Here is a 25,555-nt window from a genome sequence, read left to right on the forward strand (position 1 = left end):
TTTATACAACAGAACTTAGTAGCACTTCTTGTTTTTTTGTATTTTTTTCCTTTTACTTCTCCAAAAACATCTTTCCTAATCATAAAAGCCAACTTACATCAAAATATACTTACTACAAGTCAACACAACTAACAAAATATATAACAGAAGTCAAACACGTAGAAAATCTGAGGTATTTCTGGTCTGAGGTGGTCTGTGGTTCATGAACAATATCTTTTTTTGTCCTTTCACAACTAATTTTATTGTTTAGAGTTGCGCTCGTTCGTCTCGGAAGCCTTTTGAATGTCCGGTTGCATCTGAGGATGAACTTTACTGAGAAGATACAGAAAATATCAAGACGTTTCATCCAAACACAGCAGCACTGCAGTGGAAACTCACTCTTGAATTATGGCATATGGAAATGTGGATTACTAGCCACTTTTAAGACTAAATAAATATCATTCTTGTGTTTTTGTGTCTTTGCTAATGAGTCTAACATCACCTGGTCAAAGTGAAGCTTGACATTCTAGAACTTTTAGCCCCAAATTAAAGTCTCAATATCGCTGGAGGTCAGATCTCAGATTTGGTCCCTGTTAGAAAGAGGTAATACATGAAGGGACCCGACCCAAACGCACAAAACCAAACACTTTCTGGGTGAATCACATAAAACAGGGTCATATTTCAGCTTAAAGTCAAAGAAAAAAACAAGAAATTGGATTTTGCTTTTGCCTATATTTAGATATTTTGCATTGTTTAACATTTTCACAACAATTAAGCACATTTCTCCCCAAAATTATCTTTAACAAAAATAAAATAATAAAAAAAAGTGTTTTTTATTTATTTATAGATTGCAGTATACTGGCTGAACTGATTTTTTTTTTAATAATTCAGATTAATTATATTACAGCAATAATTAGAATCAGCATTGAGAACAATGAGAATTACCAAAAATAATAAAATAAGTAAAAATGAGAATTTGACATGCAAACATTTTATTTAATTTCAGTATTTGTTGTACTGCCTGCACTTTTAATAAAAACCAGCATTAATTTTTATATTACAGTAATAAGAATCTAATTAGAATCAACGTTGAGAATAATTAGAATTACAAAAAAAAAAAACATTATACTAATAATAAATAAATAAAAAATATATAAAAAACATCTGGATCTCGATGCATTACAGTCATGAGAATTTGGGGTAAAATATTTTATTTAATATTTGTTGTACTACCTGTACTGATTTTTTCAAATTAAAATCAGCATAAATTATTATATAAGAATTTATGTAGTCAACATCGAGAACAATGAGAACTACCAAAAAATACATAAAAATAAAATAAAATAATAAAATAAAACAAAACATCAGGATGCATTATGGTCATTAGTTTTTAGGGTAAAACATGTATAAATGACCAGCATAAATTAAAGTATTGCAGTAATAAAATAAACACTGAGAATAATGAAATTACCAGAAATAATAAGTTGTATTACGGTCATAAGAATTTGAAGGAAAATGTGCTTAATAATAATGCCACAATTAAAAAAAAATTTTATTTACAACAAATATTATTTCTTATTTTTTTCCTTTGATTTCGAGGTGTTTTGACCCAGAATTTCACCCTTCTGAGTCCAGGTGAGGATTCAGTCCTTCACTCCGGACGTCCAAAACACATTGCATTATTACAAGAGAAACTAGACAGGAAAAACCAACACTTACGTTCATACGGCCGCACGGGCCTAACTTTTTATGGTCTTTTTTTCTATTTTCAACAAACTCTCAGCACCAAATACACACTCACACACACACACACACACACACGGTCTTGCATGTTTTAGTGTTAAATTCATCAGGGCACCGTTATATTTCTCTCTGTCCTATAAAGGCAGTCATGGACCCCTTGACACTGGATACCTGAGAAAGATTTCCGTACCAAAGCTCCCATATTTCCACATGCAAGAGTTTCCAGCCAGATCCACTCGATAAAAGCCAACCAGCCCGCTCACAGTCACCACCAAATAAAACCAAAACAAAAGAAAGGAATTAGTCCAGATGTCTTTTCCGTGTTCCTCAACACCCGTTAGTTCCGTAAAAGACACGTTTTCCACAATTTTCGGAAAGAGAAATAAGAAAGTGAAATCCCGCGAGGAGGTCAGGTTGCGCGTGTAACAGTCATAAAATGATCCTCCTGGGTTTTGCAGCACTGTTGAATCTTCAGATGAACTGGTTGCTCGTCGCAGGCGATCCGAACGGAAAAACCAGAAGTAGATGAGCCAGAAAAATCAACGGAATCGGCAGAACTGAAACGCCGAGGTACCTGCATCGGTCAGCATTCATTTGTCGGCACCTGAATGCATGTTTAAAAATCTTCTGCGAGATGATAAAAATACAGTAGAGAAGTGTGCTGGTAGTTACTGATCCGATCAGAAAAGCAATAATAATAATAACAATAATAAAAATAAAGTTTAAAAACTGTTAGGATAAAATAGCAGCTGCTTTGATGTGGTTTGAGATTCTCTGAGTTTGGAAGGACGAGGGTCAGATGCTGGACTCTTTGGGCGGCAGGTCCACGTTGGTGAGCGAGGTGACCATGGAAAGGAGGCAGTCTGAGGTAGTGGCGCTGGTCAGGCGGCGGATCTGAGAGATTCGCTCCTCCACGCATCCGGCCGATAACCGCGCCTCCGCGTCGTGATCCCAGCACTCCTCGATCGTCTCGCACATCTGCGCCAGACCCTGAACACAACAAATATCGGATTTTTCACACGCTAGTATACAAAAAACCCTGCTAAAAATAAAAAACACAAGAAAATTACACTGATTTTAATTATTGGAACAGTAAAGACAAAATTGCTCTGTTTGCTGTGGAGTCGAGACATTTGCAAATATGATTAAAAGATGAATATGAGATAAAACTACAGAATGTCACATTTTATTATTAGCCGTTTCAACACATAGATGTTTTAGCAGCTAAGAAGTTCAGCACTTTTAGAGTTCATCCCTCTATCTGATGTGAGCATAAGTATTGGGACAGTTGAACATAAGGCAGATATAAAAGATTAAAAGCTATTATTTAGTTGCAGATCCCTTGCACACAATCACAGCAGTGAGTCTGTGACCCATAGACATCACCAGACTCTTGCTCTCATCCTTTGAAATACTTTTCCCAGCCTTTAATGCAGCCAATCCCAATTGTTGCTTGTTTTGGGGAGTTTCTGTCTTTACTCTCCTCTTCAGCTGGAGAAATTCATGTTCAATCAGATTTAAATCTGGAGATTGACTTGGGCAATCTAACACTTTCCATTTCTTTGCTCTTATAAATTCCTTGACTGAACTGGCAGGGTGTTCTGGGTCATTGTCCTGATGAAATATGAAGCACTTCCCAATGAATCTGGTGGCATTTTCTTGAATATTGGTAGGCAAGATGGTTTTGTACCCTTCCAAATTCATTCTGCTACTGTCATCATACATTAAGTGATCAGTAAAGTTGAGAGGGCCTGTTCCAGAGACAGCCATGCATGCCCATGCCATGACACCACCTCCACCATGCTTTACAGATGAGGCTGTATGCTTGAGATCATTGCAGTTCCCTTTTTTTCTCCACATTAGTGCTTTCCCATCACTTAGATAAAGGTTCATCTTTGTCTCATCGGCCCATAAACACAGATCCAAAACTCTTCTGGCTCACCTTTGTGCTTTTATGCAAACTCTAATCTTGTCTTTCTATGTTTGGTGCTGGTCAGAGGTTTGCATCTCGCTGTGTAGCATCTGTAATTCTGTGTCAAAGTCTCCTGAGGACAGTAGATTGTCAGAGCATCACCCCAGCTTTCTGGAAGACACGTCTTTTATGGTTCATTTTCACAGCTTTTATGATTTGTCAGTCATCAACTACTGTTGTTTTCTCAGCCGATCAGGTCGTTGTTGGTTGCTGGTGTCGCTGGTGGTTTCCAAACTCTTGATTTCTCCATGTCCTTTGTTTTTGCTAGAGCTCTAATTGACTTCCTCTTTTCTTTTAGCATCCAAATTGCTTGCTTTTCTCTCAAAGTCAGCTCCCTCGTCTTCATCCTGGTTTGTGTGTGTCATCATCGAATGCAGGATTCAGAATACAGAAGTAATGGATATAACTGATACGACACATTCCCTGCTTTTAATATCTGAAGAATTAATGCAACAGGACACAGCTGATCACTTAGAAAGACCTGTGAGGCAACTGCTCCAATACTTATGCTCACATCAGATAGAGGGATGAACTCTAAAAGTGCTGAACTTCTTAGCTGCTAAAACATCTATGTGTTGAATCACCCAATAATAAAATGTGACATTCTGTAGTTTTGTCTCATATTCATCATATATATATATATATATATATTTATTTTTTATATAAATATATAAAACAGACTACTAAAAGCATATAACTACTAAAAATGACAAAAACACAAAACTACACAAATTTTAACTAGAATTAAAATGAAATGGTTAAATATAAAAATAAAAACGGTTTCAAAATATTCATAAAAACTATAATAGTATCTCTAATTATACTAAAATAACACTACTTTGAAGTTCCCTAATATTTTACACTTCTAGTTTACAGCTTTTATCATTAGATTGGCTTGAGAAAGCTTTTTTTTTAACACATTAAAATAATACATTTTTAAATCTTACACTTAAATTATTAAATTAAGATAAGTATTTAAATTAAGATAAGTATTTTTTACTAGGTCAAATTTTTGATTTCGTTGTCAGACAATGCTGACAATCACAGCACAATTTTTGCCTTAATAAATATAAATGATTATTAAAAAAAAAAAATTATAAAAAATTATATTTATGCATTTAGCAGACGCTTTTGTCCAAAGTAACTTACAAAAGAGGAATTAAACAAATCGTCAAAGAGGCGACAATATTCATAATATATCATGCCAGGTTTGTTAGACAACTAAATCAGGAAGCAAGCTTTTTTTAATTGTGTAAATAAATTAATATTTTTTTTATAAATATAAGGCTTATTTGTAAACCTAGTGTCAATGTCAAGGTAATGGATGTGCCTTTACTCTGGAATTTAAAGTGAATTTTACGCATCGTTTAAATTTTTGGGAAAGTAAAATATTCTTTGAAAATTAGTCTAAGAATCATGAATAAAACAGGTAAACAAGAAGTTGTTAAACATATATAAAAATTGTAGCGTCAAATTTTTTTTAGATATTTATTTCTAGTATTAGTATTATTCTTTCAATTTTGTTGGTACTGAACATGATATTGTTCATGAATAAAATATTGTATTATATATCATATGCAATCATATAGAGGTTGTGTGTTTGGAAGCGCGTCACTCACTGAATGCTTGAGCCAGCAGTCCTTGAACACCGGCCGCAGCTTCTTATGAACCACCACATCCTGAAGATCCTCCAGAGACGGATGCTGGCCGACCTCCTCCTCAAACGGCAGCATGTACTCGTCTACAGGACCTGAGGGAACACAGCACACAAACAATGTAAGCAGCTGGAACAGCAGTCTGCAACAGAAAAATGTGCGGAGCTTAGATGCTCAGACTCTAATTGGTCAGATACAATGGATACACTTTTTGGTCGGTCGGTGAATGAATGAATGAATGAATGAATGAGTGAGTGAGTGAGTGAGTGAGTGAGTGAGTGAGTGAGTGAGTGAGTGAGTGAGTGAGTGAGTGAGTGAGTGAGTGAGTGAGTGAGTGAGTGAGTGAGTGAGTGAGTGAGTGAGTGAGTGAGTGAGTGAGTGAGTGAGTGAGTGAGTGAGTGAGTGAGTGAGTGAGTGAGTGAGTGAGTGAGTGAGTGAGTGAGTGAGTGAGTGAGTGTGTGAGTGAGTGAGTGAGTGTGTGTGTGTGTGTGTGTATGTATATATATATATATATATATATATATATATATATATATATATATATATATATGTAGAGAGATTTTTTTTAAAAAGACAAAAAAGCAACAAAATTTGTAAAATACTAATGAAAATAACAAGCAAAATTCAAAAATTTAATACATTAATAAAAACAACATTTTCACACAAAACAACTAAAAAGGACAACAAAATTTTAACTAAAATAAAACATATACACACACACACATATACATATACACATATATATATATATATATATACAGTGCCCTCCATAATTATTGGAAGAGTAAAGTCAAAATTGCTCTGTTGGCTGTGGAGTCAAGACATTTGCAATTATGATTAAAAGATGAATATGAGACAAAACTACACAATGTCACATTTTATTATTAGCCGTTTCAACACGTTTTACAGCACTTTTAGAGCTCATATTATTTATTTTTATTTATATATATATATATATATATATATATATATATATATATATATATATATATATATATATATATATATATATATATATATATATATATATATATATATATATATATATATATATATATATATATATATATATATATATTATTTTTTTTTTTTTGGTGGATATCTTGGAAAGCAGGGTGGCCGATATAATTTTATTTCATTAATTAAAATTAAATCTCCATTAGTCATTCAAAGATTTGTTTAAATGATATAAATGCGTATTTGCTGAATGCTGATGGCAAACTAGCAAGTATTATAATGTTTGCCTTTCTGTTACTATTAAAATAAAAGCAATCATTATAATATTTTTTAAAAAACATTTAATTCCTTTGTTTAACCGTTCTATCTGATTATTAGACAGACTTCAAGCCGTATTAGACAGAATATATATAGTTTAACAAAATAAAATGCCAATGGAGATTATAAAAATAAAAACTAATTACACGTTACATGAACTTACTATTATAATAACAATAAATTATGCATAATTACATGCAAGTAACCCAAAGCCAAACCCTAATCCTAAACATAACCATATAGTAAGTACATATAGTTCATTAATATTACTCAGTACTTAAATGCATAATTACACTGTAACAAGGACACCTTCAAATAAAGCGTAACCCAGGAAACAGTGTCTGATGAAACGATGAGGAAAGCATCCGTCTCTCACCGTCGGCGGCTTTGCAGCGCGACACCAGCTCCCACAGCACCAGCCCCACGGCGTACATGTCTATCCTCAGGAAGGCATCCCGCTGGAAGTTAATGGCCCCCTCCAGCACCTCCGGAGCCATGTAGCGCCACGTCCCGACCTGACCGTGTGTGTCTCCCGGAGGCTTCCCCGGCTCGAAGCGCACCGCCAGCCCCAAGTCCCCCAGCACCGCCGACAGATCCGCCTTCAGCATCACGTTCTTGCTCTTGAAGTCTCTGCAGATGGACGCACGCGTTTGTAGTAGAGATGTGAGTAACGGTATGAAAATTTCAGATACACTTTACAATAAAGTCCCATTAGTTCATGTTAAAGTGTTAGTTCACCCAAAAATGAAAATTAGCCTGTGTTTTACTCCCCCTCGGGGTATCCTAGGTGTCTATGACTTTCTTCTTTCAGGCGAATCCAATCGGAGTTATATTAAAACTGGTCCTGGCTCTTCCAAGCTCTATAATGGGGGTAAGCGGGTGTTTGTTGTCAACACTTCAGAAGACGTGAAAAAGTGCATGCATCCATAATAAAACATGCCTCACACAGCTCCGGGGTGTGAATAAAGCCTTCCTGTAGCGAATCCATGCATTTTTGTAAGATAAATATCCATATTTCAAACACAATACACACTTTTCTCTCATTTCTGCTGACGTCTGCGGAGATATACTAGTCTCGCGAGTTTGTTTACAGGAGCAAATGAAGCAAAGTTTCCTTACTTTACCAAAGAAAAACCAGTCTCTTGGCTTATATCGAAATCCTCCAACAATCTTCTTCATTAATCCTCGTTTTGTGCTTCTAATTTGTGACCGCCGCTTTGTTTTGTTCTCTCTCCGCGTCAGCAGAAATGAGAAAAAAGTGTTTATTACGTTTGAAATCTTATCTTACAAAAATGCATGGATTCGCTACAGGAAGCCTTTATTCACACCCCGGAGCTGTGTGAGGCATGTTTTATTATGCACTTTATTTCACGTCTTCTGAAGTGTTGACAACAAACACCCGCTTACCCCCATTATAGAGCTTGGAAGAGCCAGGACCAGTTTTAATATAACTCTGATTGGATTCGCCTGAAAGAAGAAAGTCATAAACACCTAGGATGCCTCGAGGGGGAGTAAAACATGGGCTAATTTTCATTTTTTGGTGAACTAACACGAGCATGAATCGAAAAAGCGAAGCCAATCGCAGACGAAAGGTGCTTTCACACCGAGCGCAAAACAATTGATGGGCTTCTGCTCATTGTGATGGCAGAAGGTGTGATGTTAAACTGACCTGTGTGCGATGGCCGGTTTAGGACCTTCTCCTTTACAGCGCAGCACGTCCTCGTGAAGATACGCCAGACCACAGGCCATCGTCTCCGCGATGTGACACAGATCCGTCCAGCTCAGCACGTTCCCCTTCAGATAGTCCGTCAGCGAACCCTGGTATTCAGAAATATTCCATATGTTACAATTGAATATATATATATATATTTTTTTTTTTTTTTTTTTTTTTTTTTCAGGCTATTATTTCCCATGCCAGGCTTTACGGAGTTAAATTTTCAGAGCTAAAAGTTTCAAATGTCTCAATTTCTTATTTATGTTCCTGAAGTCTGATGACCTCTGACCCCTCACCCGCTCATGAAACTCTGTGATGAGCCAGAACTCCGTCTCCAGGTTGCTTCCGCGTTTCTCGGCGGCGATAAAGCGCAGCAGGTTCTCGTGCTTCATGCCTGGCGTATTAAACATGTCGCGCTCGTTCTGCCACGACTGCTTGTCCTGTCAATACATCACACACAGCTTCACAGAACGCTTCTCTAACCACACACACACACACTGAACCCTGTCTATATCGTCTACAGCTCGTGAGCAAAGGAAGCAGAAGTGCACCTGAACGGGAAAGATCTTCACAGCTACATATTCATTCATCATCTGAGCTTTCCAGACGCAGCCGAAGCGTCCTCGAGCTTTAACCTCCAGCAGCTGAAGAGGCTTCAGACCCACCAGCGGCGAGGGAGGAGACGGACCTGGATCCTGAAAACAGCAGAAAAACCCCAGTCAATCATCAGGTCATGGCCTTTAGAAGCACCACTAGATGGAGTCGCAGAACAACACACTGCTGAGACGCTGAGATGAAAGACGAGCGGTCAGAGATTCCTGAGAGACAGACTGACCTCGTTGATGTCCACGTGTCCATACGGCGGCTTGCGGTGCCGGTACATCCAGAAGGCCAGCAGCAGCGCCATCGAGAGCATCGTGATGGGCAGCAGAGAGCAAACCAGCATGTTCAGGAGCACCGGCGCCGGCGGAGGAGGCTCGATCACTGACAGACACAAACAACAACAACATCTTTCTAATACAGCAATACATACTTTAAAATTACAAACATTAATGACTATACATAAATGAATACAATAAATTCATTAAAACAATATATAACAAACACCAACAGAAATAAACAAAAAATAAATGTAAAAAATATATTTAAATATATTAAAATATTAAATATATTACAATTATATATAAAAGATTAAATTACATAAAGATAAATAAAAAATAAATAATACATGTAAACAAATTAAATTCACTAAGCAATATTTTTAAGCAAAAATAAAGTATTTAAAAATACACTAATGACACGACAAAAAAATGAATTAATATAAATGCATACAAATAATCAAATACATAAAAAATATATAAATACCAAATAAATGAAAAATACATTTAAAATAAAAAAAATACAAAAATAAAACAAAACGAACATTAAAATCAAACATTTATTAAAACAATTTACTAAAAAACAAATAAATTAAAACAAATTTAAAATAAATTAACTTAAAAACTGAAATTAATTTGTAATTTGTTAAAAAGAAAAACTTCAAAAATATAGCCGTTACAAACAAAAACAAATAAAATCAAATGTATAAACAAATAGTAAATAAATACTTAAAAATAAGGAAATTAAAATAAATAAATAAACAAACAAACAAACAAATAAATTTGCTGTCACTGTTTAGTATGAACTGTTTCCTTTAAACCCAGCATGAATGTTTTGGTGACTGTAAAGAGTGCATGAATATGTGCCGATCCGATATTCAGTGAGTTCAGAAAGCTGCCTATATTTAATAGATTGTGTTCAACACACATTGAGGTATAGAAATTCTACACTGATTAAAAAAAACTGCGCTGCCACCCCTATTTATTGAGGTAAGCACTGAGGACGTTTATGATGGTTTTGCAGACAGCAGATGAGGCCGGTCTGAGATCTCACCTGGGCCGCTGACGTCAGGCAGGTGTGTGAACCTCTCGTTGCAGAAGTTGCCTTCGCAGCAGCAGAAGAAGACCTGCGGGTTTTCCTCGGTGGCCACACACTCCTGTCTGTGAGAACCAGACACACATCTTCTTATAAACGCTGAAAGCTGACTGGAAAACACTGCTTCAGCGCTAATAAACAGATCTTCAACAAGATAAGGCAGCTTTAAAATGGGAAACAAGACTTCATGAGGCTGGAGAAGAATTCAAAAGAAAGACAAATCCAGACAATTATTTATTAACATGAAATGTTTTTAAAAAAATAAATATTTTACTTAATGATCAAAATCTATTATTAAAATAAGTTATATTACATTAAATAAATTAAATAATTAATTCATATTTAATTAAAATAATGTCTATTGACAAAAATAAAACAAATATATAATATAAATAAATATAAAATAAACAATATAAACAAGCAAATAAATAAAATATTTTACTTAATGATGGCTATCGAAATCTATTATTAAAATAAAGTATATTACATTATACAAATATAAATTAATTAATTATTTAATAAAAATGTCTATAGACTAATAAATAAAATATATAAATATATAATATTAATAATATTATACAATTTTAAACAAGCAAGCAAATAAAGAAATAAATATTTTACTTGATGGCTGCTGAAAACTTATTTTAATAAGTTATATATTAAAGTAATATATATTACATTAAATAAATACAAAATTAATTAATATTTAATTAAAATAATGTCCAGATATAAATATATAATATAAATAAATATAAAAAACTACTAAAATAAATAATACACATACAAATAATCAAATAAATAAATAAAGTCCACTCATAATATTTGCCATATTCTCAATGTTTCAACATTTTATCTTAAATATCTTAATCACTTCATGAAACATCCAGAAGCATCTCGACAATTTATTATTACTGCTAACTTTATAGTTTTATTATATTTAGTTATATTTGCTCATGAGCTCATGAAACACAAAAAACTAAAATAATACAGCAATAGGAAAATCACAATGTGTCTAATGGTCAAGAAAATAATCCTAATAGGTCCAAAAACATCATTATTTTCTTTATGCTAAAGATATGTTTTTCTTGTGAGCAGCTGGCCTCACCATGATGCACGATGTGAAGTACACTAGATACACAGAGGTTAACCGCTCGCTTACTGTACGGCGCGAAAACAACACCTTTAATTAACCAGGGTCAGAGAAGGTGGAACGTGTTTATGAGAAGATACAACATGGAACACAAAACATCAGCAAAGTGGAACATAAACAGAAAGCTTGGTAAGTGAGGAGCACCAGCTCTTTGTTTCTGTTGTTGTGGCTTTTAGTGAGCAGCTGATCGAACACGAGAGAAACAGCGAGAGCCGATTGTGCTGATCGCTCAGTCTCTGATGGTGCAACATCAGCCACTTATTACAGAGTACTTCATTTCATTTTTATATTCATATACAGTATATATGATATTATTAATATTATAAATATGTATATATACACACTACCAGTCAAAAGTTTTTGAACAGTAAGATTTTTAAAGTTTTTTTTAAAGAAGTCTCTTCTGTTCACCAAGCCTGCATTTATTTGATAAAAAACAACAGCAAAAGCAGAAATATTGTGAAATATTTTTACTATTTAAAATAACTGCTTTCTATTTGAATATAATTTTAAAATGTAATTTATTTCTGTGATCTGCAGCTGTATTTTCAGCATCATTACTCCAGTCTTCAGTGTCACATGATCTTCAGAAATCATAATAATATACTGATTTACTGCTCAACAAACACTTCTGATTATTATTATTATTATTATTATTATCATCAATATTTAAAACAGTTGAGTACTTTTTGGGGTGGGGGGGGGGATTATAGAAATTAATACTTTTATTTAGCAAGGATGCTAAATGTTTTTAAATATTTTGACGTAGTGCATAAAAGATTATTTACAATATTTCTCCATCTATGTGTTTTTAATACATTTAAATTTTTGTAAACTCTTTTTGTTTTGTTTTTACATTTTATTGCTAATTTTATTTCTGAAGCATCTGACGATAATTTTATGACGATTTTAAAATAATTTTTATGTAAAACTCTTTGAATTACTACGGTGAATGAAATGTGGTTAAACTTAAAAATAAATAAAAGTGCCTTGCATTTGCTCTGAAATATATAAAACTAATAAATGAGTAAAAAACCTGGAATACATAAAATTACTGAAAAGCAGAACAAATCGAATAAAAAAAGTTAAAAAGTAAAATATCTAAATATTAATGAGAAGCAAAGCAAAAATAGAATAAAAAGTTTTAAAATAAATAAAATTAATGAAAAGCAGAACAAATATAGAATAAAAATAGTTGAAAAAATATCTAAAATTCATAGAAAGCAGAACAAAACTAGAATAAAAAAATTGAGTAAAAATAAATAAAATACAAAATGCATTGATTTAGAGAAAAGTATTGCGGAAAACAACAAGATTAGCGTGTTTTACTTGAGTTGCATTACACATTAGAAATCTAATTAATGGCCACAATGACTTGTCTGCTTTATATGTAATCAACTGAATGGATGTCAATGTCCCTTTAACTCTATAAAGCATCATCGATGGTTTCCGCTCGGGTTCGCTGGTAAGTAGGTCAGCAGTGAATTAATTCAGGCCAAGCGGAGATAAGAAACATTAAATAATGAGTCTAAAGATGCTCACAGAGCAGAAAACATCCCGAGATTCATTCCACAAACATCGAACCATCATGGAGTTTCCTTCTTAGAAAGAGATGTTATATGATGTAAGACGCTGCAAAGCTTCGTCTGAACCCAACGACACGCAGACGCTTCACTGCAATGCATCATGGGCCGGAAATCTAATATCATCTATCTATATCAGACACAAGCCTCCATCAATCCCACACAACTCAAGGTCAGAACGCCTCATACTAACTCCAGCCCACAGAATTATAGACGTATAGAAATGCACATTTATGAACCATTTTTGTCATCATTTTTCATCATTTCTTGTCTCATAAATCACCTGAAATGAAGTTGAAGTTTACTTGGGTTATGGAGATTTTTTGGCGAATGTTACACAAGCGTTTTAAAGACGCCTTTGAGTTTAGAGTTTTATATAAGAGAAAATCTATAGATACACACCAGCAGTGTTATTTTAGTACCACTGATATACTATTATAGTTTATGCCAATATTTTGTATTTTATTTTTAGTTAGATTTTGTGTTTACATTTTCACTTTAATTTTAGAAAGTTTATGTATAAGTGTTTGTCATTTCAATAGTGAGATGACCAGCACTAGTGAAGCGCAAGTGACCGACCTGTCACGGGTTAGTTGAGATGACCAGCACTAGTGAAGCGCAAGTGACCGACCTGTCGCGGGTTAGTTGAGATGACCAGCACTAGTAAAGCACAAGTGACCGACCTGTCGCAGGTTAGTTGAGATGACCAGCACTAGTAAAGCACGAGTGACCGACCTGTCGCAGGTTAGTGACTGACCTGTCACGGGTTAGTTGAGATGACCAGCACTAGTGAAGCGCAAGTGACCGACCTGTCGCAGGTTAGTGACTGACCTGTCACGGGTTAGTTGAGATGACCAGCACTAGTGAAGCGCAAGTGACCGACCTGTCGCAGGTTAGTTGAGATGACCAGCACTAGTAAGGCGCGAGTGACCGACCTGTCGCGGGTTAGTTGAGATGACCAGCACTAGTGAAGCCCGAGTGACCGACCTGTCGCGGGTTAGTTGAGATGACCAGCACTAGTGAAGCGCAAGTGACCGACCTGTCGCGGGTTAGTGGAGATGACCAGCACTAGTAAAGCGCGAGTGACCGACCTGTCGCAGGTTAGTGGAGATGACCAGCACTAGTAAAGCCCGAGTGACCGACCTGTCGCGGGTTAGTGGAGATGACCAGCACTAGTGAAGCCCGAGTGACCGACCTGTCGCGGGTTAGTGGAGATGACCAGCACTAGTGAAGCCCGAGTGACCGACCTGTCGCGGGTTAGTGGAGATGACCAGCACTAGTAAAGCGCGAGTGACCGACCTGTCGCAGGTTAGTTGAGATGACCAGCACTAGTGAAGCCCGAGTGACCGACCTGTCGCGGGTTAGTGGAGATGACCAGCACTAGTGAAGCGCGAGTGACCGACCTGTCGCAGGTTAGTTGAGATGACCAGCACTAGTGAAGCCCGAGTGACCGACCTGTCGCGGGTTAGTGGAGATGACCAGCACTAGTAAAGCGCGAGTGACCGACCTGTCGCAGGTTAGTTGAGATGACCAGCACTAGTGAAGCCAGAGTGACCGACCTGTCGCGGGTTAGTGGAGATGACCAGCACTAGTAAAGCGCGAGGGACAGACCTGTCGCGGGTTAGTGGAGATGACCAGCACTAGTAAAGCGCGAGTGACCGACCTGTCGCAGGTTAGTTGAGATGACCAGCACTAGTGAAGCCAGAGTGACCGACCTGTCGCGGGTTAGTGGAGATGACCAGCACTAGTAAAGCGCGAGGGACAGACCTGTCGCGGGTTAGTGGAGATGACCAGCACTAGTAAAGCGCGAGGGACAGACCTGTCGCGGGTTAGTGGAGATGACCAGCACTAGTAAAGCGAGAGTGACTGACCTGTCGTAGCAGTTGAAGTCGTCGAGCCAGCAGCCCTTCTTGACGAGCTCGATGCTGCCAGAGCTGTTCCTCCAGGAGGCGTAGCAGTGCGATCGCTTGTCCTTCTCTCCCTCACAGCGCTCCACGCCACTGCGGTTCGTCTTCTCGATCTCCCAGTTGATGTTGAAGTACAAGCACTCGCGCGTCTCCACCTCGGCATGACTGGGTCCTGAGCAGACAAACCAGAGAAGAAGAGACAGAGTCAAACTCCAGAAACACTTAGAATCCTCTCAGAGATAAAGTCTGAGTGTCACTGACCGACTAAAGCAGGACTGAGTGGACAACAAAAACAACAATCATTATTATTAGTATTATTATTTAAATGCAACATCATTATTATGACAAGATTTATATTGTATTATATATATATGGTATTATATTATCGTCGTACATGTATACATATAGCACTTGGCAATAAATGTGAATGTGATTCTGATTAAGTAATTATGTATAAAATACATTATGTAAATACTACTACTACCACTATTAAATAAATGTAAATGAATAAATTAGACAATTATCTCTAACATATATGCACACATCCACATCCACACCCAAAACATCAAAATAAAAGTCCCGCCATATATAATTTTATTGAATACATTCAAACAAATAAATAATTATTAATACAGTTTTAATATATACAAATAATATAAAACGTTTTAAAAATAATAATAATAATAATAATAAGTTTGCCATCTTCTCCACCTAATGACTTAATTAAACCATTATTATTATTATTGAATAAGATTTAATTTCTTATATAAATGATATTAAATAGATTTAAATAATCATATATGCATTATTAAACTAAAATATTGATAAAATTGCATATTGATAATATTTGCCGTTTCTTAATTTTCTCCACTTAATGACTTAATGAAACTATTATTATTAAAAATATACACATTTATAAATAGTGTTTTTTATTATAAATACATTAAAATAAAGTATCATCATAATTATAGAAACAATATCAATATGCAATGTTATCAATTCTACAATATTGATTAAATTGGCTACTTCAATAATTCTCCACTTAATGACAAAAAAAACTAACAATATCTCAAACAATTGTGTTCATGAATTATTGCATTAAATCAATAATAATTAATCTCATTGGTCAGTACAGCAGATAGCTCCGCCCCCAACTCACACCATTGGTCGGCCACTCAAACAAACAGAATGATGCTCTGAAAGCAACACAGAAAGTCAAACTAGAAAACGAGCAGAATAATGAATTCAGTGTTTGAACATGACGACGTCACAAACTTCACCAGGAGCATCAGCTCATGTTCATGACGGACGCAGATTCATGAGATTTAGAGAGAGTTTGACAGAAATATGAGCTGTACAACAGTCATGCATGATGCCTAAGAAAAGAGCTGCCTATACACTCGACCAGTCAAAGGGATTTGAACAGAAAGATTTTTAATGTTTTTCATGAAGTCTCTTCTGTTCACCAAGCCTGCATTTATTTGATAAAAAACCCCCAGCAAAAGCAGTAATATTACGAAATATTTTTACTATTTAATATAACTGCTTTCTATTTGAATATAATTTTAAAATGTAATTTATTTCTGTGATCTGCAGCTGTATTTTCAGCATCATTACTGCAGTCTTCAGTGTCACATGATCTTCAGAAATCATAATAATATACTGATTTACTGATCAACAAACATTTCTGATTATTATCAATGTTGTTATCAATATTTAAAACAGTTGAGTACATTTTTTCAGGATTCTTTGATGAATAGAAAGATCCAAAGATCAGCATTTATCTGAAATACAAAGCTTTTGTAACATTATACACTTTACCATTCAAAAGCTTGGAGTCAGTATAATTATTTTTTTAATTATAGAAATTAATACTTTTATTTAGAAAGGATCCTTTAAATTGATCAAGTGATGATAAAGACATTTATAATAGGTTACAAAAGTTTTATATTTCAGATAAATATTGTTCAGATAAATTTCTATTCATCAAAGAAACCTGAAGAATTCTACTCGGCTGTTTACAACAATGTTAATAATAATAATAATAATAATAATAATAATAATGTTTCTTGAGCAGCAAATCAGTATATTTTGCTTTATTATATTTGGATAAAAGCATATAAATAAATGTAAATTTATTAATGTAAATTCATGCAAACTTTGAATAAGGAACATTAAGGATTTTGAGACTAATCTTGTGAAGAAAGTCAATAAATGATATATTAATAAATGAAAAATTAAATCTAATAAAATTTACAAAGCAAAATGCATGGCAACACTGTGAATGACATTTAATTTTTCATTATGAATGTAGAATTTATGGACAAATTAAAAAAAAAAACTATTAGCAATAAAATGTAAAAGGAGTCAAAAGTAATAAAAATAATAATAATAATAATAATACAAACTGATTATATATAAAATAATATTTAATTTAATCATTTAATTTTCATTATAAACGTACAATTTATTGACAATATTTATTCAACTACTAATATTAAAATGCGAGTTGAATCAACATAAGAAATAATAAATGTAACTGATTTTACAAACACACAAACACTAATAATATATAATATTTAATTATACATTTTATATAAAAATATTTAATGATTTATTCATATAATCTAATATAATACAATAACACTTTAAATTTTATTATATATTTTTTCAACTGTAACAGTACTAAAATGTGGGATGAGTCAATGTAATGTAGTAATAATAATATTAATACTAACAATATATCATAAAATGTCTATTGCCATTTACTGACTGACTTATTTTACAAAGTTCATCTCACAACAGGCTTTATTTTCTTTAAATCAAAGTTTGCATTGCATTTCCATTTACTCACGCAAATGAGGAACACCACAAGCTCTCTCTCATAAAAACCTCAATTTGCATCACACATTGCCATGTTTAAAGTAGAAGATTAGTAATATACTTGAGCTCTATATTCTTCACTGCGGTGCGACCCTCTGTAGTAAATCAGAGGAGGCTCCTTCACCCTCTCTTTAAGACAGAGATTTTCAGGATCAGCAGGACAGAAAATAATGAACGAGGCTCAGAGCTGATGGATAAAAAATAACACACAAAACCCCCTCGGTTTGCATATCTGTAAGTGATAACGGAGCACAAGGACGAGGCGTCCTTCAGCGGCGCTCAGGGTCAGATCTCAGATCAGCGGACGAGTGCTTACGATGCAGCACAGATCTGGCAGCGGCGGCCGCGACAGATGTTCCCGCCAATCTGTGCATCGCGGTTGCTAGGCAACGGTGAATCTGGAAGTAGCGCCTTTCCTCGTCCCAGCAGACAAAAAGCCCTTTTCAGCCGAACATGCATCAGATACTCACATAACAGCACTCACCGGCATTCACTCGCTGCCATGGGAGCGTTATGCCACGGCCGTCACAGATGTCAGCCGCACAAAAGAAAGCGTGGAGTAAACACGAGTCTGCAGGTTATTATGAAGGCAATATCATCTTAGTGCAGCTGCTGCTTTTGCTCTGGTTTATGAACATTCACAGACGAGGTTACATGAGCAAATGATGCCAACTTAACGTTCATGTTCCTGGCCTATAAAATTTATTGACTGACTTAAAAACAACAAAAAAACAATTAAAATACATATACACACACATACATGCATATTATGTTTTCTCATTTAAACTAATATATTTGGACCACAAAACCAGTCATAAGGGTCAATTTTTCAAAACTGAGATGTATCATCACCTATCATCATTGAGATGCATCATCATCTGAGAGCTGAATAAATAATCTTTCCATTGATGTATGGTTTGTTATGATAGGACAATATTTGTCTGAGATACAACTATTAGAAAATCTGGAATCTGAGGGAGCAAAAAAATCTAAATATTGAGAAAATCTCCTTTAAAGTTGTTCAAATGAAGTTCTTAGCAATGCATATTACTAATCAAAAATGAAGTTTTGATATATTTACGGTAGGAAATTCACTAAATATCTTCATGGAACATGATCTTAATATCCTAATGATTTTTGTCATAAAAGAGAAATGTATAATTTTGATCCATACAATGTATTGTTGGCTATTGCTACAAATATACCTGTGTTACTCATGACTGCTTTTGTGCTCCAGGGACACACACACACACACACATTTGTGCTCATAAATATACATGCCCCTTGCAGAATATGCAAAATGTTAATAATTTTAACAAAATAAGACATATCGTGAAAATTGCATGTTATTGTTTATTTAATACTGTCCTGAATAAGCTTTTTCACATAACAGATGTTTATATATTCTCCACAAGACGAAATAACTGAATTTATTAAAAAAATGACCCACACCACACATTGACCAACGACACACACCAATGTTAGGGCTGGGCGATGAATCGATTTTATCGATTAACTCGAATGTGTAGTTTATGTCGACTTGTTTGAATGAAAATCGTTTTTTCAAAAAAAAAAAAAAGTGTACTACAGAACTCCAATAAATACCAGATAGGAGATAAATATCAATACTTTCTCTGGCAGTTATATCATTAGGTAATCATAATTGCTATTATGCATGGCATTGAAACTGCTGTTGAATGCACGATGGCTTTTTAGTTTCACTTTCGAGATTGGCGATCGCACGTACTGTGTTTTTACTATGGAGCGGCAGTAGCCTACTTGCCACACATTTTACAAGATCAGATGTTTGAGATGGTGCTCATGATCTGCAAATCATTCGTCATCGTCCTCGCTCATCTCTCCTTACTCGATGTGGAAGGCTAAGTGAAATTTGATGTTCTGTAATGCAGTGTTTCCCATACATTGATTTATTTGTGGCGGCCTGCCACAATATCAAAACTGACCGCCACAAATAGATGTTTGTTTTTTCAAAAAGCTTGGACTTTGTTGAATAAGCAAGCGCTGCACGTTTCAGAATCGAATCACGGTGCGGGTGTCTTTATATCACTGCATTTCTGAAGGAAACAGACTGTCTTTAGAACATTTTGGATGTCATTTTCATCTCATCTTGTATAATGTCTGATAAAGCAGCGTTTGTGAGCAGAGCTAATTTGTGTGCAGTTACCGGGGAAACCGCTATTTCTCCTGCTCTACAAGCGCCTCCTGCTGGCAGATAATTAATTTGCATATATGCAGCCGCAAATAAAGTCCAAGTCTGTGGGAAACACTGGTAATGTAACGGGCAACCGTTAGCAATCGTTATTTGTTTCCTGTGCCTTTCTGAATACTGAATATTTGTTTTACTGATAGTGTTGTAAGCACTAAAGCAGTGTTGTAAGTCACTTTGTGACTCCTTGTCTGTGAAAGGTGTTATATAAATACATTTTATTTACTTAATTCAATTTATTAAATGGATGCCACCTTATTGGGACAATAAAGCCCTCCCTACACCTACTTTTATTTCCAACTGTTTGATTATTTCCTTCATTTTTATTGAAAATAAATGCCTTTCTGATGCGATATGAGATTTGAAAAGGGAGGAAAAAAGTTTGGTATAAGGCGGCTCGAACTCAGGTTGATCGCATCACAAAGCATAGGCCTACGCCTTACCATCTACACCAGGGATCCTCAAATCTGGACCATTCCTGCAGAGTTTAGCTCCAACACTAATCAAACACACCTGGGGTGTATTCCAGGTTAACTTAGCTTCAGCTAAACCCTGAACTTTGGGTTGATTAACCCCAAACCTTGCTTACTCGTGGTATGTGGTTCCAAAAACGCATCCGGGAGTAAGTTCATTCAACTCAGAGTATGTTCCTGGTTAAGACTCGAGACATTCTCAACAGAGCGACGAGTCACCATGGAAACAGATGCTAAGAAAAAGCGCACCATGCTGTTTCTTTCTTCTTTTGTTCATTGGTCGTTTACACGCTTAGTTCATATCACCACCTAATTGATGGTTGGGTAATCTTTTTTTCCCGTTTAATCTTCAATCCTTGAGAATATGACTTATATTTTTAGTTTGATGCTAATTATATATTAAGTCATATCAGATATGTATTTTTATTATAGAAATACATTATAGAAAATGCCAATCCATGTGTGAGATGATAATATAAAATGTAATAAGTATATATAATATAATAAATTAAACATTACCTTGTCATAATGTTTTATAATTTATACAGATAACTGTTATATATGCCAATAAAATACATAAAATAACCATATTAGAATAATATATGACCTTATTTATTACTTACATTAGTGCTTTATATAAGGCTATATTATATAATGTTGTGTTATCGGTCAGGCCCACTGAAGGCTGGTCAGTATGCACTGATAGCACTGAAGTGAACTAACCCTGAACATAACTCCGGAGCTGGTTATCTTCAGAGAGCTAGTTACTATGGTTACTTACATACCCTAAAAGTAACCTCTGATTTTGGAACCGAAAGCCGAGTTTATCCGCTTGCTTATCCTCAAACTTACCCAGGTATGTCACATAACCTGCTTTCTGGAATACCCCCCTGAGCTGCTAATCAGAGTCTTCAGGATCATTAGAAAATCACAGGTAGGAGAGTTTGATCAGGAGCTAAACTCCTGGGGAAGATTTGAGGAACCACATTGAAACTGATGCTACATGGGCGTCTTTTTGTTGACTAATTCAGTCGCACGTTGGTGGGCGGAGTTAGTGTAAATAGACACTCCGTAAAGAACTTGTTTTGAGCAATTTCTTTGTCATCTGCAGATTGATTTTAATTAGGGGGGAACTTAAGGCAATATCGCCCAGCCCTAACCAATGTATACAAAGAGTGCCGTTGTTTTTCTCCAAAAATTACCATGATTACAAATGTGATATTGATTTGTTTTTGTTATTTACAACAGTTCAATAAACAAAGTTAATTAAGAGACTTACGTTTTACATTTAGTCATTTAGCGGATGCTTTTATCCACAGTGACTTACAAATGAGAAACCTTTGACACCATATTGGCTGTTTTTGTTCTAGTTTGAAACAAAAATAAATCCAAACACATTCACAACACTGTTTTGCGTCTCTGAGCAACATGACGGTGATTCGTTCCTGAGTTAATCAACTGTTTAAATTATTCTGTTCAATCGCAGTGACTTGCTGCCACCTACTGGTGGTTTTAATTTCACATTAAAAGTTTCTTTTATTATTTAAATAATTTCAAATAAGTATTCAACGTTTTATGTTTAATGCATCAAAACATTATGCATTTGTAACTGCAGGTTAAATGCATTTACGTCCCGCAATAAACGCATCTAAACAGCACTTCAGATGCAGCTTCTGCGTTTCCTCTGCAGATGGACTTAATACAGACTTAATTTGCAAATGTCTCATTCTAATTCATTGATTAAATGTAAGAATTTGACTCAAAAGATAATGCACACTTTTAGAAACATGGCTTTTTAAAAGTAAAAATGCCCATAAAAAGTAAAAATCAATTTAAACTTATTGGAAAAGATTAATTTCTATCAGTGCGAACTGACCAACAACACAGAATATGAAGAATATCAAAACCAGTTTAAGATACCAGCACAATAACACACTCAGCAAATTATCCACTTATCATTATCGTTATAAAATCCCAGAAAATATTGAGATGATATTTTTTGTCAATCTAGCTCACACACATCAGACTGAACACATTCCTGCAGGGACGAGCTGTAAACAGCGCCTGACATTTTCCTTTTAATTACACAGCGACAGTAATTGTTTGCTCATTAGCGTGTAATTGATGAGGTTTGTAAGAGAGGGCAGAGCGGCGTGTGTCAACAAACACAGACAGACTGATCATTCTCACCCAAATCAAGACATTTCCAGCCAAAGCAGCACAAACATGCATTCGCTCTCATGTAAAGAGTGCTGACAGACAGCAGGTCTGGATCGAATTTAACGTGGTTTACAGCAGAACACGGATCTCCAAAACCACCTCCACATTCCTGACGAGAGCTCAGAGCGTAATTAAAACCGCTTCTGTGCAGCCGGAGAGAACAAAACCACAGCACAATTCAGAACTGATGAACATTTACACTGATATTGATCTGAATTCATCTGAATACAACTGAAATTGACATTATTTCATTATTATTTTGCACTGTTGCTTTTCTGCTGAAAGTATTTTCTTCTAAAAAGCAACCTAATAAACAGGGACTATTGATATCTTTGGAAAATCGTTTATTAAAAGTGTAGAAACAATTTTTACTTAGAAATGTATGGTACATTTTTATAACTAATTACAAAGAAACAGCAAGAAACATTAAATTAATTACACAATTTTGAAGTAGATTCACTGAAATAGTATTTTCTTGTGGTTGCTTTTAAAAACTTTCACCATTCAAAAGTTTGGGGTTATTAAGTTTTTTGAAAGATATTAATGCTTTTATCTATCAAGGATGCTTTAAATTGATCAAAAGTGACAGTAAAGACATTTATAATGTTACAAAAGATTAATGCTGTTCTTTTGAACTTTCTATTCATCTGTGAATCCTGAAAAATAAAATGCATCACAGTTTCCACAAAAATATTGAGCAGCACAACTGTGTTCAACATTGATAATAATCAGAAATGTTTGTTGAGCAGTAAATCAGTATATTATTATGATTTCTGAAGATCATGTGACACTGAAGACTGGAGTAATGATGCTGAAAATACAGCTGCAGATCTCAGAAATAAATTACAGTTTAACACATATTCACATAGAAAACAGCTATTATAAATAGTAATAATATTTAATAATTTTTACTATATTTTTGATCAAATAAATGAAGGCTTGGTGAGCAGAAGAGACTTCTCAACATTAAAAATGCATGTTTTTAATAGTCTGCCATTGATTTTACAGTGACACTGTGCTTTGAACATGTTTTATGGCGTGATGAATAATTTCAGCACAATATGAATTAAAAGACAGTGATGTTAATCACTCAGTCTAGAGACTATTCATAACATTCACATGGCCGTCTCCAGACGTGTAGGAGACGAACACAGAGATGTAGCTGTGAGCGGAGGATCGTCAGAATGAACCTGATAAACCCGTCGCTGGTAGTTAGTTGGTCTCATCAGACGCTTAACTGATGGAGAACACATCACTTCAGAAGAAAAACTGAAGTACTGAGTTTATACTATAAACACTTGAACTAATCACTGAATTAGCCAAAGTTTAAGAGGTTATTGCAATCAAATTGGGGTTAGTAGCAGGTTTAATGGGTTAATTTTTACAAAATAAATAAAAAAATTATACTTTAAAATTTCAGGATGAATTCAATGTGTTACTTGCTTTACTAGCAACTTCTGATAACTGTTTCTACACCGTAAAATTAAATAAATAAATAAATAAATAAATAAATAAATAATGGGGGGGGGGGTTACTTTTTACACACACACACACAATAAAAATACCATGTAATTTTTTTCTACTTTAAAATTTCACATTTGCAACGCCTTTTGTCCAGCAATTTCTAAACAAACAGTTTCTAAAAGGATCCTTTAAAGCTATAAAAACCAAGGAAATATTGGTGCTTTTTGACCGTATAAAAGGCTAAATGAAGACACATTCAGTTCACTTTAAATGTCTTATTTCAATTAATTTACATGCAAGTAACTTAAAAATCTCATCACCACCATCTGAATCTTTAATCACTTCATCAGAATAAATTATTTTACAGGCAGATGCAGATTGTAGTCAAATACGTGTTTGATTTCCTAAAGAGGCTGATGAGTTCCTACTTTAATGAAGATAAAATGATTCTCAGGTCACTTCTATGAGGTACAACTACAAAGTGGACGATTTAATCCTCAGAAAAACATTTCACTAAAGAATTATGGGAATGATCTTACAACACACGAGTATCTGGAGCCTGATATATTTAGAAAGTTAACAGAAGTCGTATTTCTCCTTCATCAGCGTGTGACTATTATTCCCGCTCGCAAGCAAATGAGATAAAAATACAGTGTTTTATTAAATAACAATAACAGCAACAAAACAAGTCGGCTCTGATCCACAACACAGTGAGCTGCCTACCTAGACAGCACTGTCATTGTTAAAAACAGAAAAAAAAAGAAGTTATTTTAGCAAAACTGAACCGCATTGCATGTATTTTCAACAGCAGGAGGATGAAATCATTACAGAGTAGATTTCTCTCTTATTTCTGGAAAATAACCTCCCGGCGAGTGCTGAAAATAAACGCCTGCAGAACCACACCAGAAAACATCAGACAGATCCCTAAATGAGCGTCTCAGTCATGAATCACAGAATAACTCCATTATAGAGTTCAGTGAGCGGTGAGAAATTACGCATTAAAGTATCATTTTTCATTTGAGCTGAGAATTCAACTGTACGGAGAAAACTACAACTTTGCAAATTGCAACACTGTAACAAAAAGTATCAAAATTCTTCTGTAGCCAATCAGAAAGTAGATTTTCAGTATCAATCACTCCTGTCAATCATACTCAAAACTCTTCTAAAAGCTTCTAAATTAAATCAGAACGCATGTAAGGGATAATGCATGGCTAGCTGTGCGTTAAACAATTTTAATGCACAATGTGGAAGTCACAGCTAGCCATGCACTGTGTGTGTGTGATTTGTGCATCAATTAAAGCATCGCATTAATATGGAACTGATATTAAACTGACGT

At 34.9% G+C, this 25,555-nt stretch overlaps 1 protein-coding gene across 1 annotated transcript in view; it reads right to left on the reverse strand.

Moving 5' to 3' along the window:
• Positions 1 to 1,476: 1,476 nt before the first annotated feature.
• Positions 1,477 to 25,555, reverse strand: part of LOC306865054 (activin receptor type-2B) — a 42,169-nt gene continuing 18,090 nt past the window's right edge. Inside the window, exons 2-10 of the mRNA XM_079409404.1 lie at positions 14,917 to 15,124; positions 10,271 to 10,377; positions 9,174 to 9,322; positions 8,890 to 9,033; positions 8,635 to 8,778; positions 8,294 to 8,442; positions 7,001 to 7,254; positions 5,314 to 5,444; positions 1,477 to 2,712 (exon numbers count right to left, since the gene is read on the reverse strand). Coding sequence (XP_079265530.1) covers positions 2,518 to 2,712; positions 5,314 to 5,444; positions 7,001 to 7,254; positions 8,294 to 8,442; positions 8,635 to 8,778; positions 8,890 to 9,033; positions 9,174 to 9,322; positions 10,271 to 10,377; positions 14,917 to 15,124 — 1,481 coding nt within the window. The 3' untranslated portion in view covers positions 1,477 to 2,517. The remainder of the gene's footprint in view (positions 2,713 to 5,313; positions 5,445 to 7,000; positions 7,255 to 8,293; positions 8,443 to 8,634; positions 8,779 to 8,889; positions 9,034 to 9,173; positions 9,323 to 10,270; positions 10,378 to 14,916; positions 15,125 to 25,555) is intronic.

This window comes from Barbus barbus (assembly GCF_936440315.1).
Source record: "Barbus barbus genome assembly, chromosome: 46".
NCBI classification, from domain to species: Eukaryota; Metazoa; Chordata; class Actinopteri; order Cypriniformes; family Cyprinidae; genus Barbus; species Barbus barbus.